The sequence below is a fragment of the Meriones unguiculatus genome, chromosome 9 (genome assembly GCF_030254825.1).
Source record: "Meriones unguiculatus strain TT.TT164.6M chromosome 9, Bangor_MerUng_6.1, whole genome shotgun sequence".
Taxonomy (NCBI): Eukaryota; Metazoa; Chordata; class Mammalia; order Rodentia; family Muridae; genus Meriones; species Meriones unguiculatus.
This window is the reverse complement of record NC_083357.1, coordinates 49,036,856-49,055,341: the sequence shown is the minus strand read 5'-3', so window position 1 is coordinate 49,055,341 and position 18,486 is coordinate 49,036,856. Positions and strand designations below refer to the sequence as shown.

Here is an 18,486-nt window from a genome sequence, read left to right as displayed (position 1 = left end):
CTTGAGAGATGGCTCAAAAAGTTAAGGTACATCTTGTGCTTGAAAAGGACCTGGGTTTGGTTTCTGGCACACACAGTGGCTCACCATCCATGTAGATACAAGGCGTATATACATATGTTTAGCTAAGACACTTACACACTTAAAATAAAAGATAAATCTTAAAAAAAAAAAGTGGACAACAGACCAAAATGATAATATCATCCAAGTCTAGCTTGTGACTTAATGAATTTATTGGGATTAAGTCAGGAACATGGGTGAGGGATTACTTACAGGAACAGGGACTTCCACATACATGCCCACTTGTACACATATATATAAATATGTACATAAATCTCCCCATAACATTATTTCATATTTATTTTATTGCCAACTATTTTATAGTGCCATGTTGAATGTTTCCCACAACCCATTTTATCTTACCTTATGCGACTTTGATCTTATGATCATTTGTGTGTATGTGTGTGTGTGAGTGTTGGGGGTGGAACTCAGTTTACAGCTTGTTAGGACAGTGTGGTACACAACTGTGTCCTATGCTGGCTGAGCTCCCAAACGTGTGTTTGGCAGAGAACACTGTATATTAAAAAAGCATGAAGAAATTTAAAAAGCAAGCCTGTTTTCTTGTATCAATGTAAACACTTTATCCTGCTTCTAGACACTGTCACTCACATGTTTTCAAGGCAGGGAGCATACTGCCAGGAGACAGTTACACAGGATAGGACACAGCAAAGACACTGGGGCAAGTGTTTTAAGTGCATTTACTCCCTAGGAACGTCACAGCTTCTGGAATCGGCACCTGTCTTGAGAATAAAGTCCCTTCCCTGATGGCACTTGTTCAGCCCTTAGGAAGCATATGAGGTTCTCCTGTTCAAGCACTCAGTGATGACCTTGGCCTCCAGGTTCCTAAAGCATCACTTTGCGTACAGGCCTCTGACAATGCATTGTATTTTCATAATGAAACACTTTGTGTAATGAAAACCTACCAAGAAATTACTGAGTGAGAGCTGGTGAGATGGTTTATCAGGTAAAGGCACTTGATGTTAAAGCTTATGACTTGAAGTCAGTCTCTGGGACTCCCATGGTAGGAGGAGAGAACTGCTCCCACAGGAAGGGCTCTGATTTCCACTGTGGCACACACTTATATGCACCTCCTCAGCCCCCAGATTCCCCAATCAAAAAATGAGTACATGGCACCTTTACATGCCAAAGTAACTCAATAAAGAATTATATCCCAAATTCTGGCACTTCGCTTCGAGCAATGTAGTTGAAAAGAAAACAAATCTTTTCCTTAAAAAGGGCCCCTGCCAGCTTGTTTCCAGACTTCCTTTACTCCCTTAATGCTTTCCTTCTTCACGCATTTCCAGTATTCTTGAACACTCTGATGCTGTGGCACCTGTTAAACAGAGAGAAAGATCAACAGTCATCGGTGTTCAGGCGAGACATGGTGTCATGTCTACTATGGTCTTAACCACACTTCTCTAAAGAAAGCTCAAGATGGGTTACCTTTATTTGTTAATTCCCCTCACATGTGCTGTGGGCATCCTTGTAAATTAATTTTTTCTATGTTGTAAATGAATATCCTTGTTACGAGCACATGCATCACATTCTCCATTATCCTCTTTCCTGTCTCTCATTCTAAGTTCCTACTGTCTTTGTAGAGGCTCTAGACCCAAGTTATGCTGATGCAAATTTCCCTCATTAGAGTATTTCTAGTAGATGCCAGTGCAAACAAAATTCTGGGCTGTGTTTGTCCCCAGTCAGAGCCCAGCACATGACTGAGAGCTCTGTGTGCTTTACATCTAGTTCCCAGTAGAGCCACTGCTGGTAGAACCCATTAGTTCTCTGTAATTATATAGATGAGGTAGCCGAGGCACAGAGAAACTAAGCGGCTTCTCAAGATTCATCAGTTAATACACGACAGAGCAGGATTTGAACCTAGAAATAGAAACTGAGGTCAGATCCAAAGTCAGATTCAAGGTCAGCCCCTCGGCTGATTTTTGTTTGTTTTGCCCTTTTTTTTTTTTTTTTTTTTTGAGACAAGGTTTCTCTGTGTAACAGCCCTGGCTGTCCTGGAGCTTTGTAGACCAGGTCAGGTGTGATGGTGCACATGGGAGGCAAAGGCAGGTGGATCACTGTGTGTTCAAGGCCAAGGCTGATTTTTGAATAGTGGTTTTCTATTATGTTCAGATTTGTGTGCGTGCATGGATAGCCAAATGTATGTGCATACATATACACAGAGGTCCGCCTTGGGTGTCAGTCACTGGTGTGAAGCTCAAGCAGGCTGGTCTGGCAAGATGGCAACCCCACAGCCCCAGCTGTCTCTGCCTCCCCCAAAATGAGATTCCAAGCACAAGCGGCAGTGCCTGGCATTTACATGGTGGACTCTGAGGATTAAACTCAGGACTTCACTAACTGAACCATTTCTGCAGACTCAGGTTATTTTTAAAGCAAAGAAAATGCTAAATAGCATTCTTTGTAAAAGATGGTTCAGTGTATTGGTTATAGTGAATAGTCTCTGTATGAATGAATAAGATTCCACTTAACAGATGACGTTTTCCCTAAATTCTAGGCTTAATACCATTGTCACTAACATGTAAAAAACAGAGTTTAAACAGACAAACAAAAATATTTTACCCATAAACCTCGATACATCCTGTTTTTCAAAACTCCAAGAAACTCCTCATGGCTGAGGCATTCATCACCATCCAGGTCAAAGATCTTGAAGACAGTGTCCAAAATATTGTTTGAGAGCTCTTGTCCAGTTGCTACTTTCACAGCTCTCTTAAACTCCGCTAAAAAGCAAAACAAGAAACTGCCAATCACTCAAGTAATTGAGTTTAGAGTGGGTTTAATCCACATTTCCATTGTTTGAGATGTAAGCACAAAATACCCACAGGAGTGTATTCAAATCATGCATTAAGTAGGGAAGTGTCATGAAAGTAACTTGAGCCATTTCAACTTGATCAAGGCTCCCCATAACATACTCAATTCTGTTCCCTTCCCCCTTCTTGAGAATAAGAAAGTAAAAGAAATAAAAGCAACTCTCGAGTAAGTGTGCTGGTGCTATGAACTGAAAATAAGCAAGATACATTATTTTATTGTTAATCATCTTCTTGATCGGTATCATCTACTGATTAATGAAACTACTTCTAGACAATAAAAATGAAATGATTCGTATCTTACCCAGTCTCACAGGGCGATGAGCTAAACTAAACATTTGCATGGCGATAGCAAAGTCTTCCAAATGCGTTGTAAAATGGCAAAATGACTTGAACTCATCCAAACTAATGCTCTAGTAAAATAAAGGGTTTTAAAAATTACAATTTTGTATATACATCGAAATCTTATTGCTGCCAAGTCTCCTATCCTAAAGCTAATGAACTTTAGATCCCTCTAAGCAAGCTGATAACGTGTTGAAGACACACAGTAAGAACTGGATTCTACAGCTGAGGAATGTCCACAGGAGTGAGGGTTACCATGTGACCATGGGTCCTTCCTAGTTTCCTTATTCTCATTAGAAGGCTGCAAAGGTAAAGCGAGGTCATGGGTAGGCTGTAGCCCAGTGAGGCTCATGTCTAAGGGACTACACATTAGCACTGATTACTGCTCTTATTCCCTTTCTCTGTGGATATGTGCACACACCCAGAAAACAGTAGCCACACAAGAACACAGAAGACATAGTGTAGAAGCTGAGAGGTATTTCACCAAAACACAGTATAAACTCAGCCTTGCTAGCACTTTAACCTTAGACTTCAAGTCTCTAGAACAGAGAAGGCAGGCTTCTGTGCTTCGTCTACAGTCAAGGAGACTAATACACCTTGTTCAGTGTGTTAACCAGAGTGCAGGGAACTGAACAAGATGGCCTAGGCTGAAACTCAGCTCTGCCATCTACAATGTGTATGCCCTTAGCCTAAATCTCAGGTAGGCAACTCTTAGGTTCCTTTGTTCAACATCTATGGAGTAAAACAACTGAGATGTGAGCCCTAGTCTATCTAGTTTCAGTATCTATGGACCTAAGACCAAACAAAAAGCTACTTTTGCCAGCAAAAAGAAATCAGACAGAAAATCCTCCTCCTTCAACTGATGCTGCCCAGACTAATTTCAAACTCACTGACTGTGTCAGTCCCTAGAGTAGCTGGGTTACAGGTACTTGCCCGCAGAGCCACTGTGTTAAAGCTCTTTTTATTTTCGTTTTTCTTTCGAGACAGGGTTTCTCTGTGTAGCCATGGCTGTCCTGGATTCACTTTGTAGACTAGGCTGGCCTCAAACTCAGAGATCTGCCTGCCTCTGCCTCCCTGAGTGCTGGGATTAAAGGCATGTGCCACCATACCCAGCTAGTATCAAAGTTTTTTTAAAAATATTTTTTATTAATTATAATTTATTCACTTTGTATCCCAACTGTAGCCCCCTCCCTCACTTCCCTTCCAATCCCACCTTCTCTCCCTCTTTGCCCATGACCCTCCCCCAGTCCACTGCTAGGGGAGGTCCTTCTCCCATCTGATCCTAGTCTATTAGGTCTCATCAGGACTGGCTGCATTGTTTTCCTATGTGGCCTGGTAAGGCTGCTCCCTTCTCAGGGAGAGGTAATCAAAGAGCCAGCCACTGAGTTCATGTCAGAGACAGTCCCTGTTCCCCTTACTAGGAACCCACTTGGATACTGAGCTGCCATGGGCTATATCCGAGCAGGGGTTCTAGGTTATCTCTATGCATGGTCCTTGGTTGAAGTATCAGTCTCAGAAAAGACCCCTGTGCCCAGATTTTTTGGTTCTGTTGCTCCCCTTGTGGAGCTCTTGTCCTCTCCAGGTCTTACTATCTCCCCCTTCTTTCATAAGATTCCCTGCACTCTGCCCAAAGTTTGGCTATGAATCAAACTGGGTCCTCTGCAAGAGCAGCCAGTGCTCTTAATCACTGAGCTATCCCTCCAATCCCTGCAAAAAAATTGTAAGGAATACATGCCCAAGCCAGAGACTGCAGTGGTGTGAAGGGATGGTCTTCCTCCTTTGATCCCTCTTCTCATCTCAGTGCAAAGGCAGCAACAGTGCATGTATGCTTCCAGAAAAACAACAGCAGCTGTGTACCTCACATAACACAAACTGCCTGTCTGAACTCGGGAACAACCTCTTCTTCACACATTTCTACACTCCGCTTTCTTTTTCTCACAGTGAATTTTTCAGCACAGTTGTGAAACAACGAGTATTTCTCTGTATTATATCTTGATGTTGAAACAGGCCTTGAGTGCAAACCTTCTGATGTTTCCTTTCTTTTCTTTTCATTATGCCCTGAGATGTGACCTCAGCCTCTTGTGCTTGCTAGGCTCTTCCGACAGGTGGAAATGGCATCTTGTTAGCATCTGAACTTGTACATCCTCAAAATGAGGTTTTACATTACTCATATGTGATTTCTCTTCTTGTGACTTTATGTCCTGTCCTGGCGAGGGTTATCACTGCTGTGATATAACACCACAACCAAAGCAATTTGGGGAGGAAAAGGCCTGTTTGGCTTATGCTTTCAACTCTCTGTTCCCATCAAAGGAAGCCAGGACAAGAAGTCGAAGCAGCACTGGAGCCTGGAGTGGATGCGCAGGTCATGGAGGGTGCTGCTTACTGGCTTGGTCCTCATGGCTTGCTCAGCTTGCTTTCTTACAGCACCCAGGACCACAAGCCCAAGGATGGCACTGGTACCATCCACAATGAGCTGGGCCCTCCCCCATCAAGCACTAATTAAGTAAATGCCCTGTAGGCTTGCTTATAGCCTGATCTTACAGAGGCATTTTCTTTTTTTTTTTATGGGTTAACGGGTGATTTAATACCTGTGCACATCACTTCACACAACACAGGAGACAAGAACAGCAAACACGGACATGAACTGACTCTATTACAGTTGGCCATTGATGATCACCTATTTTTAAATCTTTAGTATGAATACCTGGTGTTCTCAATGCAGAAATTGTCCAAGTTTTCAACAAGTAGGTAAGTAAAATCAATTTTCTAAGTAGAAATGACTCAGATACCAGAGTGCGTGTAAATAGCATGTTGTAGTAGATTCAACAATCACACAAAAAAAAAAAAAGTAGCAGGGGATGGTGAGAAGACGCATTTTCTTAATTGAGGTTCCGTCCTCTCAGATGACTAGAGCTTGTATCAAACTGACATAAAACTATCCAGTACATGGTCTTTCCCCTACGATTGGTAGGCTGCTGGGTGGCCTCTTTTCAGCAGAGGCACAACTGCCTTTTTAGTTCCTGCACATCTTCCCAAGGATGCATGTATCATTGGCAGCCTTGAATACACAGTGTTTTCCCCAGACAAAGGACAACTTTGCTTACTGTTAACATAATGGAAATAATGCCTCTTTCTGCAGCAAGGGTCAGGAAACCTTGCTTCCTGGCTCTTCTGAAAGACTGATTGGTTTGGCTGTGGATGGTCTCCTGCACAGTAGCTTTCCTCTGGGAATCGCAGAATCACTGTTATGGGCAAGGGAGAACTAGCCCAAACAGGGTGCTCATGCTGTTGCTATGGGTATTAGTTGTCTCTGACCCAATAATCTTGTGTAAGCATCCATTAAACTGTGCAGGGTAATTTGGAAACAGATAAAAATTTCAGATACTTTATAGCAGTTGACAGACTGATCTTTAAAGTTCTCCTATAAGAGAGAAGTCTCAGATCCTTAAGTGTTTGATAGTTACAGATTTTAAAAGAGTCTATGACATCTCTCAGCTGTCACTCTGACACAGCCCAGGATATTTACATGTATAACATTTGAGTTTCCTATTCAATCCTAGGAACATCTCTAGAATCAGATAAGTTTCCTTTATATCTAATCAAGGCTGTAAACTTTCCTTTTTCTTTTGGTTCTTTAGGACCCAGTTTCTCTTTGTAGCTGTTGGCCGTCATGGAACTAGCTCTGTAGAACAGGCTGGCCTTGAACTCAGAGATCTGCCTGCTTTTGGCCCGAGTGCTGGGGTTAAAGGCGTGCACCCCCCACACTCCATGGTTTTTTAAATTTATTTATTTTTTTTATTTTTTGAGATAGGGTTTTTCTGTGCAGCCCTGGCTGATCTGGAACTTGCTCTCTAGACTGGGCTGCCCTCAAACTCAAGATCCATTTGCCTTTACCTCTGGAGTACTGTGATTAAAGACCTCTGCCACCACTGTAAACATTTAAAAATTTTAAAACTTAAATTCCTCTGATGTACTTCCATTGCAATTATCAATGGAATTGCTTGTCTGTGTATGGTGACACACAGGAGGCTGGGGCAGGAGAATCACAAATTCAAGGCCTTATTGGACTCCATCCTGAGACCTTGTCTCCAGAGGGGAAAAAGCAGCACTTATATTTTATCTTTTCCATTCTGCTAGAATAGCTTTTACAGGCTAGACAGATGGCCTATCAGTTATTAGTATTAGCTACTCTTGCAGAAGACCCAGATTCCCGATGTCTACACAGAGTGGGTTGCAATCTCCTGAAACTCCAGCTTCTGCCACCATGCCTTTGCTTTGTTATCATGGATTCTAACTCCCTGAAACCATAAGCCCACGGTGAATGCTTTAGTCATGGTGTTTTATCAAAGCAACAGAAAAGTAACTGAGACATGTACAAAAACCATGATTGCTAGTTTGGTCATTATCATTTTGTATGTCACACACATATCACATTTTCTCACTAAAACTGTGTGCACAGGATAGGTAGTCTAATATGCTAATGACAGCAGACATTTCATTGAATTCATATTGTTCCTAATGGTTTTCTGTGGGCTCTGTTGGGCTCTCTAGGCACATAATCAAATCCTATGTAAGCAGAGACAACCATGGTCTCCTTTCCAAGTTTTCTAGTGTTTACAGACAACCTCGCTCTTCTACTGGCTCAGCTCTGCAGAGCAGCATCAGCGGGTGGTGATGCTTGTCCCTGCCTCAGGAGTGGAGCTGTGGCCTCACAGGGGCTGTACTGTCTCAGGCAGCTCACTCAGGGAGGTAGTGAGTAATAAATGCCCTTGACCTGGGCCTATGCTTCAGTATTGGAGCATAGTCTGAGTTAACTTACAAGCCCCTTTACCTGGTTATGTGAAATTTCTAGTCTGCTTCGTTTCTATCACGTGCATAAGAAAAAGCATACCAACCTCTCCTATTGACAACTTTTCTCTCACATTTTTCCAGTAAATGTCCTTATTTTCGGTGTCAGTGTAGAAAAGTAGCCACTCTGCAAAGTCTTCTTTTCTCATGAAATTCAGACCTTTAGAAAACTGAAGGAATTCCATTTCTTGAACTTCTGTTTGTAAATTTTCCACAAATCTAAATATTAAAATAAGAAACTGGTATAAGCAGCTGGTGGCATTTGATCAGCAAGGCAGCCCCTCTTTCCAACCAAGTGGCTGGCCTCTGGCAGGAGAGCAGAAGGTAGCCTCAGGGCTGTGTAAGGGGATAAAGGAGTAGAGAAACTGGTGAAGTCCAGTTCCTGTTCACTCTGCCCATCGTGTTTGTGCAGATCATACCCGGCAACCAAAGCTGTGGTCAATGTGAAGGTGTAAAAGTTTGCCAATGTTATACAGAAAAACCCTGTCTCAAAAAGCCAAGGTGGGGGGAGAAGAGCCACAGAAAATAATATTCCGTGGAAAGCATTTTTTCCAATGTAGAAACATTATCAATAACTGGGAAAATGAAAATTTAGGAGAGGAAACTCCCTTTTAGAACCTTAATAATTAATGGTTTGTACTGTTTTTCAGACACCAAAATAGAAACAATGACTTTGAATCAGAAGCTTGGGTCTTCATGAAATTAATTATCTGTAGTCTTTTGGGCAACAGCGTCAATTTATGGACTCAATATTCCTTTTTTTTTTTTTATAAAGACAGCATGGTACTTTAATCAAAGTCACAGCAATAGGTTCCTGGGAGAATACAAGTTGAATATCTCTAAGGGTGACTTTTGTTCTCTGGAACAAGAATCTCGGGAGGTTGCGCTGGGCTTATCACCTGAGACGTGCGGAGGCATTATGAGAATCCTAAGTTTTCATGTTCTGCAATATGCTTACAGTCTCTCTCTCTGCATGTCATATCACAATTTAAAATGGGTAGAATATATATATGGGATTTTAAAAAAAGGTACATTCATTCCACTAGGAGAAAGCCACCATGGTTAATAGCTTGCTTTAGGGTCTGCATTTTCCCCATAAACTTCAGGAACATGGAGCCTACAACATCTGCCAAATGTACCAGATGCACAAATTTTTTGACGTTATGTTTCTTTCTGGGTCAAAGCAGAATTTTGTCTATAACTTAATGCATTTTGGGTTGAACTAGTTGGATAGAGAGGTATTGTACTGGTATGTCTTCCCTTTTATTTTACTGCACCTTATCTTACTGTGTACTATCATAATATTCAATGACTTTTATTTTTTATTGTGTTTGTTTGTATGTGGGGATGTGTGTTAGTATGCATGTATGAGTATCTGTGTGTTAGTGTGTGTGGAGGTGCATGTGTTGTGTGTTAGTGTGTATGTGTATAGCTACATGTGTGTTAGTGTGTGGAGGTACATGTGTTGTGTATGGGTACATGTGTGTTAGTGTATATGTTGGGGTGCTTGTGAAGGCTATAAGTTGAAGTTTATTTTCTACTTTAATCACTTTCCCACCTTATTTTTTGGGACAGGGTCTGCCACTGCTGAGTTGGTGGCTCTGGCTGGGACTATTCTGTGCCCGCCTCCGCAGCACTGGAGTTAGAGGCAGGTGCTGCCATGCCTGCTTTTTCACGTGGTTGCTGGAAAACATACTCAGGTCTTTGTGTTTACAGCAAACCCTTCACTGACTGCGCCATCTCCTCAGCCCCTCGACTGATTCCTATTAGGAGTATTAAAAGAATGCTTTACTTGTAAATAAATATGTAGCGAACGGAGAGACACAACAAAGCTGTGCTCGCCTTTCCCCCTTGGTCTTCCCAGACAGGAAGAATGGGGGAAGGGGTTGGTAGGCTGGCCAACGAAGTGGGGCAGGAGGTGAGGCACTGTGCTGGGCTGCTGAAGTGCTGGAGGAGAAGTGGAGGAACCAGAGCCACCAGGAGAAGGGAATTAATTGTACTTGATGACCAACTGGACAGAGAATGAGAGAGAAGCCAGAGGTAACACCTTATTCTGAGTGACACTGGTTACAGTGTGCTTCTGTTCACTGGGCTCAGTTACAAAAGGGAAGAATCCCTATCTCTTCTGGCATATCTCCTTGCAATGCCAAGGGCCTTTTTAAGAAAAACCATCTGGAAGGGGAGGAGGACCTCCCCTATTAGTGGACTTAGAGAGGGGCAGGGAGGAGATGAGGGAGGGGTTGGGAGGGAATGTGGGAGAGGGCTACAGCTGGGATACAAAGTAAATAAACTATAATTAATATAAAAATAAAAATTTAATAAAAAGAATATATATATATGAAAAACCACCTGATAAATGTATGTGAGATCCTGAACAACTTCATTGGCTGTACGCCTTCAGCTGGGGCTTCCTCTTTATCTACTCCCAAATTCCCACATGGGTAAGATCAGGGAGCAGTCCTCCTCACTGACAGAGCACATCATGCAATGCAGCTGGACAGTGTGCATGTTTGCCACATAGCTTGCAAAAGGGGCCATGCTAGCATTTGAGTTGCAGACTGACATGCAACAGTGCATGATACACATATGCTTAGCATTTGAGGCACAGACTGACATACATGGCACATGGCATACATATACTTAGCAAATCTTAGCAAAATGCAGTGAGCTGAGGAAGGTGCAGGTCCTCTGCCTTCCAAATCAGTATTTTCCTGTGGTTCTGCTCTGTTTTTAGGACCTACTTTGAGACAGTGTTTGAGAAAATGCTGCAGGGAGGCAGTCGTAATCTCAGTGAGAAGGTAAGCAGAGCTCTACCACGTTAATGTCTACAGAAATCCGATAATCTAAGTATCATCAGCCCAGTTTTACAAAGAAATGAGTTCAGGGAAGTTAAATCAACTGCTTTAAGGCAGTCAAGCTTTTTGAGACCTGGAGCTGTCTGCCTCCTAGTGCACTGTTTTCACAATAAGGCTCTGTGGATTTACTGCTGGGCTCTGCAGGGCAGAGCAGAGCCCCAACATTTAAAAATTTTTTGTTTGTTTGTTTTTGGGTTTTGAGACAGGGTTTCTCTGTGTAGCCATGGCTGTCCTGAAACTTGCTCTATAAACCAGGCTGGGCTTACAGATATTCACCTGTCTCTGCTTCCCAAGTGCTGGGATTAAAGGCATGTGCCACAACCGCCTGGTTTTAATGCAGAGGAAACCAGCTGAGATCAGCCAGCACTGGCCCAAGCAAAGCTGCACTCTGGGGTGCAGTGCATGGCCTTTGTTGGGCTGGTTTGTTTTGTGTGAAGAACAAAGTGGCAGGGTGGTGGTGCACTCATCTTTAATCCCAGAACTTGGGAGGCAGGCTCAGGGGGTTCTCTGTGAGTTCCAGGATAGCCTGGTCTACAGAGTGAGGCCAGGACAGCCAGAGCTATGTAGAGAAACCCTGTCTCAAGAAACCAACCAATGAATCAATGAACTAATAAACCCACCCACCCACCCACCCAAATTGATGCTAAGGGAATGTTTCTTAACTGCCAGTATCAAATCACCAAAAGGAAATACTGCATTTTACAAATGCAAAACAGACATTATTTTTAGATAGGCTAGACTATTTTGAGACTAGTAACTTTATGTTTTATAGGTTAAGTTCTCAGTGAGAAAGAGCTTAAAGATCCAATAAACAGTATCTAGGTTTATAGCAGTGGTATAATGTTGTGGTGACCCCAAACCATAAAATTACTTTCATTGCTACTTCAAAACTGTAATTTTGTTAGTTATTAATCATAATGTAAATATTTTTGATAGAGGTTTGCTAAAAAGATTGCAACCTGCTGGTTTAAAATCTGAATTCTAGGAAATGAGTGTATATTCAGTTTTTTCATTTCTTACATATAAAATAATTAATTAATTCCCAAATAAATGTTTATGCTTACCTTCGAAATTCTTTATAATGAAGTTTTTTTTCTCCTTTTTTCCCAAAGAAACGCACTTGAAGGGTTGTGTTAATGTCAGGCTCTTTCCCTGTTGGTTCCTATAAGAGGACAAAAGGGCCCGTGGGCTGGGGTGTGGGAAATGCCCGAAACTGCGCCCTGTAGGACAAGATGGGAGGAGAGCGGCACCTCTTTCTGCTTCTGTTACTTCTGCCTAGTAGGACCCACTCCCTCCCCCTCCCCTCCACTTACCATCCTTTTGTGATAAAAGCCCTAGAGAACTACAGGAGGAACACACCCTAACAGGACAAACCGATAGCCAACACTATACTACATGGGTGAAAAGAGTCGAAAATCTGAAAGAGTCAAGGGTGCCTATCCCCCGCCCTCATTCAATACAGCCGGGGTTATCACACCTGGCTTCATGTAGTAAGCCCTTGTAATGCTTCTTGAAATGCTTTGGCACAGCTGCCCAGAGGTTCGCTCTGCAGCCCACATCACATGGTCTGGAGTCTGGAACCCAGCACCCCTTAGATCTCTAGCCTATTCTCCTTGCCTCACTGCTGGTGTCTCTGGAAGAGCACAGTTCAGACAGGTTATTATTGAACTCTGGTCAGGACCACAGGCTTACCCTTCTCCAGAACCTGCCTGTTTAAAATGGGCTGCCTAACTCAAATAAATGAAAGACTCTGGTGCCTCTTAGCAAAGGTCTGCTGCCTGTGGAAGGGAGGTTGTTTTGGTTTTTGAGAGGATCTCATTATGTAACCCTGGCTGGCCTAGAACTTGCTTTGTTAACCAGGTTAGATTTGAACTCACAAAGATCTATCTGCCTCTGCCTCTTGCGTGCTGGGATAAGGATGTGCTCCTGCCAGAGGTTGTGATTTACTTACACAATTGAAATAGGTATGTGCTAAAGTGATGGACTGTTTCAGAAGTTTAAGAAAATCTCACAAGATGGAGTTAAAATTATCAGTTGAAATGTATTGGTATACACCACTGGTGGAAATGAAAATTCATTTGTATCCCATGCAACATAGTGGCTGGTATTTGTCAAAATCTGATAATCTTGTCAAAAGTCACACTTTTTGGTCCAGCAATTGAATTTCTGGTAAGTCACCCCTAAGATATATTAAATAGTGAAATCCTAGGATTATTCCTTGCAGCCTTACGAACTATTTCCCAAAAGGGGGATGACAGCATTAACATTATAGCTATGGAACAATGTACTCTGAAGCCATAATGAGAACGAGACACTGAGCTAGGGAGATGGCTTAGTGTACAAATCATTTCCACACAAGTGCGAGGACCTGAGCGCAGACCCCCAGAGCCTACTGAGCGTCAAATGCAGCAGCACCCTCTGCAATCCCAGGCTCCTGTGTGGAGGCGGGAGGTGGAGACAGGAGCCTCCTCAACGAGGCAGGCAAGGACAGTACGTGAAGTTGTAGTCTCACGGCCACACCCACACATCCCTCCCTGCTGCCCATACGTTAAGAATGTGATATTTAGGTATACTACGTGAAAATGAAAAATGTAGAGCAATATACAGTATACTACTGCTTATATAAAAACAAAAATCAAACTGGGTGTGTGCTGTAACACCTCCAACTCTTTCACTAGGGAGGATTACTGAAGGTCAAGGTCAGCCTGAGCTACAGAGTGTGACCTTGTCTCAAAAACAAAACAAAACCAAAAAACCCAACCAACCACCACCACCACCAAGAAAATAACCGCCCATCTACCTAGGAACGGCACCTACTGCCCGGGGGGTGGGGCACTGGTAGCCAGCCCTGTGTATCTGCACACACTTGTGTAGCTTAGTAGGGTGTGCTGCGGCACCAAGTTCTTCAGAAACCCCACAGTGACTGGGGAGAGGAGAGCTATTACCAACAGCATGTGTTTGGAAATGTTCACTTACATACCTGATATTCTGTCTCAGTAGTCTTCACGGTCTTGAAGCGATCTTGTTTACTTATGATCTTCTGCAGCTGAAAAGAGTACAGGCACGCACTTACAGGTCTGTCTAATGCAGTTTTCAAGCTAAGCGGGCGTCTGTGGGCTGACTGCTGGCCATGTAAGACAACAGGAGGAAACAGACGGAAAGTCCACCACGGCCACAGCCTTCTGCTCAGCAGCAGCTTCTCCAACAGACAAGCTCGAATGGCTTCGAGGCTTCGTACCTCAAAGGTGATTTTTCTCAGGTGATTTTTATTCAGGCTTGTTTCTTACACCACTGATAGTTTACAGTCACAACTCCAAATACATGCTGCAGACGAGGCTAGTCTTCTATATATACTTTTCCTTTTATTTATTTGTAACATGTTGAAATACTGACAATTTTTGTTAATTATAAAACTATAACAGTTTCTTAAAACTACCTACCTTTCAGAGTCATTTGTACCAGTCTTCATGTGGAAAGCAAATTAAAAGAAAAGGATTTAAAAAAATGAGATGTACACAAAATCTCAAACTATGGTTTAGATCAATTAGGAAACAAATCATCAGGACTTTTTTCTATGTAGTTTGTTAGTAATTTACAAACTGCTGACATTAAATCACAAATTTTCAATCTCAACTTGGCACCTCCTTTTGGGTTTGTTTAAGCAATGGGGTCATGCCGGGTTTTGTAAAGCCCTCCCTCAGTGCCCCTCCTGGCTGAGGGGAGCAACGGAAAGCTTCAAATCAGTTTCACCTTTTATGTCTGTCATTAAACCTCACATTTTGTATTCCTCCCTTTGCTCAACACCTTCACTTCTTTCATGCAGAAACGAACATCATCCAGCAGAGAGAAGAGCCTTCTACTGCCACCACGAGAGCGGCACTCAGCCTCAGGCAGCATGAGCTATCTCGCTCAGTTTATCTGCGCTTCACTTGCTGATCCCTGCCTGGTTACTGTTTACAGTGCTTCAGAACAAAACAAAGCAGAACCCAAACCCAGACCACGCATTAAAACGCAGACCCTTGCCTTGTATACGTGATAGCTGCCTTCTCTGCAGTCAGTCTGTTCTTCCTGAAGCAGTTGTTTTTTAACTCTAAGTTTACCCCACCTAATTTTCAAGAGAAACTGAATACTCCATATTGTTTTGCATGTGCCTTTTTCCTTTCAACATCTCTGTGGCTTGTTTCTATTCGCCACAATGAGCTGTGTTGCAGTAACTACAACACTATTTGAACTTATTTACTTGACTGGTGATCCAGGTCTGCTATGTTGATCATAATGAATCAAAATGTCACGACCGTTTTTGTAGAGCTCAATTTTATGGACACTGATTTAATTTTCCTTGGCTAGATATGCATGCAGCAGGGTAACTGCACTGTTGAACTTTATTTAAAAACAAAAGCAAAACTGTCAAACTTCTAAAGTGAACTGAAGTCCTAGGCTTCAGTGAAGTCCTGGCTAGGCTGGAATTCACAGAGATCTACTTGCCTCTGCCTCCCAAGTGTGGGATGAAAGGCGTGCGTGCCCCACCATGAACTGAAGTACATCCTCCCCAGCATTTGCTGTTATGGACCTCTTTAGCTTCAGCTAGTCTCTTGGGAGTATGGTATGTATCACCATGGCTTTAAAACTTCAACTTCCTTAGTGTGAGTGATAACATGCTTATCACTCATTCATGCACTTTTTTCTTGTATACTATACTCTGGCCATTAAAAAAAATACTAAGCTGTAAAGGTCATTATATATTTTGGATTCAGGTCTTTTGTGAGACAAGGGTCTGGAAGTATTCTATCCTAATTTCTGTCCCCATTTATCTTCTCACCATGTAGCCCTGGGCTAGCCTTGGACTTGAGAGCCTCTTGCCTTAGCCTCTGAAGCATCAGTATTACAGGTTATGCACCCATATGCCTGACCACACTCATTTCCTCATGGTGTTTTCAGCAGAATTTTTCATTGTGGTGCAGGCAAGTCATCATGGCTGTCTTTTGTGGATACTGTCTTCAGCGGCCTAAGAGACTGCCTTGGGCTGGGGATAAAGTTCAGTGGTAGGGATTTACCTAGTATGTGGGAGGCCTTGGGGTTGCATTCCCCCAAACTGTGAACAAAAACACAAGAACTAAACCATACCACAGCAAGCCAAATGACTCTGTCTCCCCTAAATTCTGAAGATAGCTGGTGATATTTTCAACCTGGAAATTTAACTATTTTTCTGTATGGCTAGTTCTCTTTTCACACTATGAGTTTTTCTAGCACAACTTGTTAATTATAAAAAGGTTTCTTCCCCTACTTATTGACTTGGTGAGTTTACTGAAAAGTAAGCACAGAGTATGGACTCTGTCATTTTCCACTGATTGGCCTCCATGTTAGTGTCAAGAGTATAAATGATTTTGGTCACTTTGTGGGTGTTCTTTCTTTTCCACCCTTTTAGCTACTAACACTAGATAGGAGGGAAAAAGGATAGAGGAAAAGGGAACGAAGTTATCACTAGACTCCTTCCTGCTGATTAGGGACACCAGGTTCCTTGGGGCAAGTTTGATTTTCGATATCAGGATATCTAATTTCTTCTCGTTTTAGTTTATTTATTTATTTCTTTGTATACACCTACTTGACAAACCGCAACCAACCAGCCAGCAAAAGCCACCCTGCCTCTCGGGGCTCCAGCAGTGCCTATCAGTCCAAACATTCCACGCTCACAGAAACTATCAGCAGCTGGCAAAACCAGGCCCCTGCTAGAGCACAAGGCAAATCATAGTCAGCTGTTGTCAAGCAGCCTCATATCCCCACACCTGGGATTAAAACGAAAACATATTCCTGTAACATTTCTACGTTTTTAAGAAAGAAACCAAAATTATGAAATTTGCACAACAGAGCCACTGAGCGCTGTCCAGTCCTGATGTCAGCTGCTGCCTCAGCCAGCTTTGCTTCTGTTTCTCAAGACTGACATTTCTCAGACCTCTACTTTGACATGTACACTTAATTATTTTTAATTTTTTTAAACTAAGCCTTCTTTTTGCAGTACTGGCTTTGTGTGTTTCAGAATAGCTTTTTCAACGTCTATAAAGACACCAGCTTGTCCTCTGCACCTTGAGGTCTGTGTGGACGGGTCCTGACACATCTGAACTTGTTAACATTCTGTACTGATCTACTTAGTCACACCTCCTCAGGTTCTACCGGCACCTCAGCAACACTTTCTTTGCTTTTTAAAGATTTACTTTACTTTATCAATGTTTTGTCTGCAAGCATGCATGTGTACCACAGGACTGCTTGGTGTCCATGGAGGTCAGAAGCAGTTGGATCCCCAGGAACTGCAGTTATGGATGGTTGTGTGCCATCCTGTGAGTGCTGTGAACTGAATCTGGGTCCTCTGCAAGAGCAGCAAGTGTTCTTAATGCTGAGTCATCTTTCCAGCTCCTGCCAGAAATACTTGATGTTTCAGTGCAAGCTTTTTGTTAAACTTATTCATAATTACTTTCTGTTCGTTTATTTTGTCCTGGTAGAACTGACTTTCCAACTACTTCTGCCACAGGAATACATTTAATTTCTGTATACTAATCTTCTCTCTTGGGCTCATTTTACACTCACTCACTGTGCTTTTGTTTTTGGTTCCTTAGCATTTTCTATGGATTTGTGTCAGCTGGAGATAAAGCATTATTTGACTTCTTCCATTTTAATCTTTTGCCCTGTGTTTCTATTTAATTTTCTCCTCTTGAATGGCTGCTAGCACTAGAATGTCCAGCAGGATGCTGAACATGCTTTATAAACAAACCCTTTGCTCCTGATTCTACAGTGAAGGCACTCAAAAGTCCCCCACCCCTCAAGCTAGATGCTGGGTTTGCTTTTTAGTTTCTTGGTGATGGGGATTGAATGCAGGGTCTGATACAATTTGACCATACCCCAGACTCTCTAAGCTTTTGTAAATGCTCTTCACCAGAATGAAGACACTTTTCCTACTTCACTGATCTTTAACAATGATTCATTTGGTTAAGTGTTTCGTGTACACTGACATGATTAGCGGGCACAGTGGTGCATGCATGGATCTGCAGCATTTGGAGGTGGAGGCAGGAGGATCAGGAGTTCATAGGCAGCCTGGGTGTTGGACAAGAGCCGTCTCAAAAAGCTAAAGGTCAACAAAGGAACGGACAGCATACGTCTACAGGGCTCTTCTGCCCTGTCACTGTGCCACAGGGCGGACTGTGCAGACCGAGTTCTTCCCTACGGAGCTGACTGGCATTTATATCTTCACCTCAGTCACACAGGGACTGGTTTGCCTTTTCTGGACAAGTACTTCTGTATTTTGGCTTATGAGAAGAGGACTAGAATTCACTTCTTGGCAGGTTTTTCCCAGGTTTTAGTTACCAGGAACATCATGAACTTTCTTTCCTTTGTCTTGGTTTTCTGGTGGTTTTGTAGAAGTTTGGCATCACCTTCATTTTAGTTCCAGTGAAGCCATCTGCATTTGAATGTCTTTCTGGGGAGATTTGGAGATAGTGATTTCCAGGCTTCTGATAGACAGTTGTTCATATTTAGAAACCATGTCTTGTTAGTTATGTTGAAGACATGAGTCCACT

At 42.6% G+C, this 18,486-nt stretch overlaps 1 protein-coding gene across 1 annotated transcript in view; it reads right to left on the bottom strand.

Annotated features, from left to right (window-relative positions):
- Positions 1–208: 208 nt before the first annotated feature.
- The window catches only part of Micu2 (mitochondrial calcium uptake 2), a 68,935-nt gene continuing 50,657 nt past the window's right edge, over positions 209–18,486 (bottom strand). Inside the window, exons 7-12 of the mRNA XM_021639085.2 lie at positions 13,902–13,967; positions 11,986–12,083; positions 8,114–8,285; positions 3,181–3,289; positions 2,632–2,789; positions 209–1,390 (exon numbers count right to left, since the gene is read on the bottom strand). Coding sequence (XP_021494760.1) covers positions 1,286–1,390; positions 2,632–2,789; positions 3,181–3,289; positions 8,114–8,285; positions 11,986–12,083; positions 13,902–13,967 — 708 coding nt within the window. The 3' untranslated portion in view covers positions 209–1,285. The remainder of the gene's footprint in view (positions 1,391–2,631; positions 2,790–3,180; positions 3,290–8,113; positions 8,286–11,985; positions 12,084–13,901; positions 13,968–18,486) is intronic.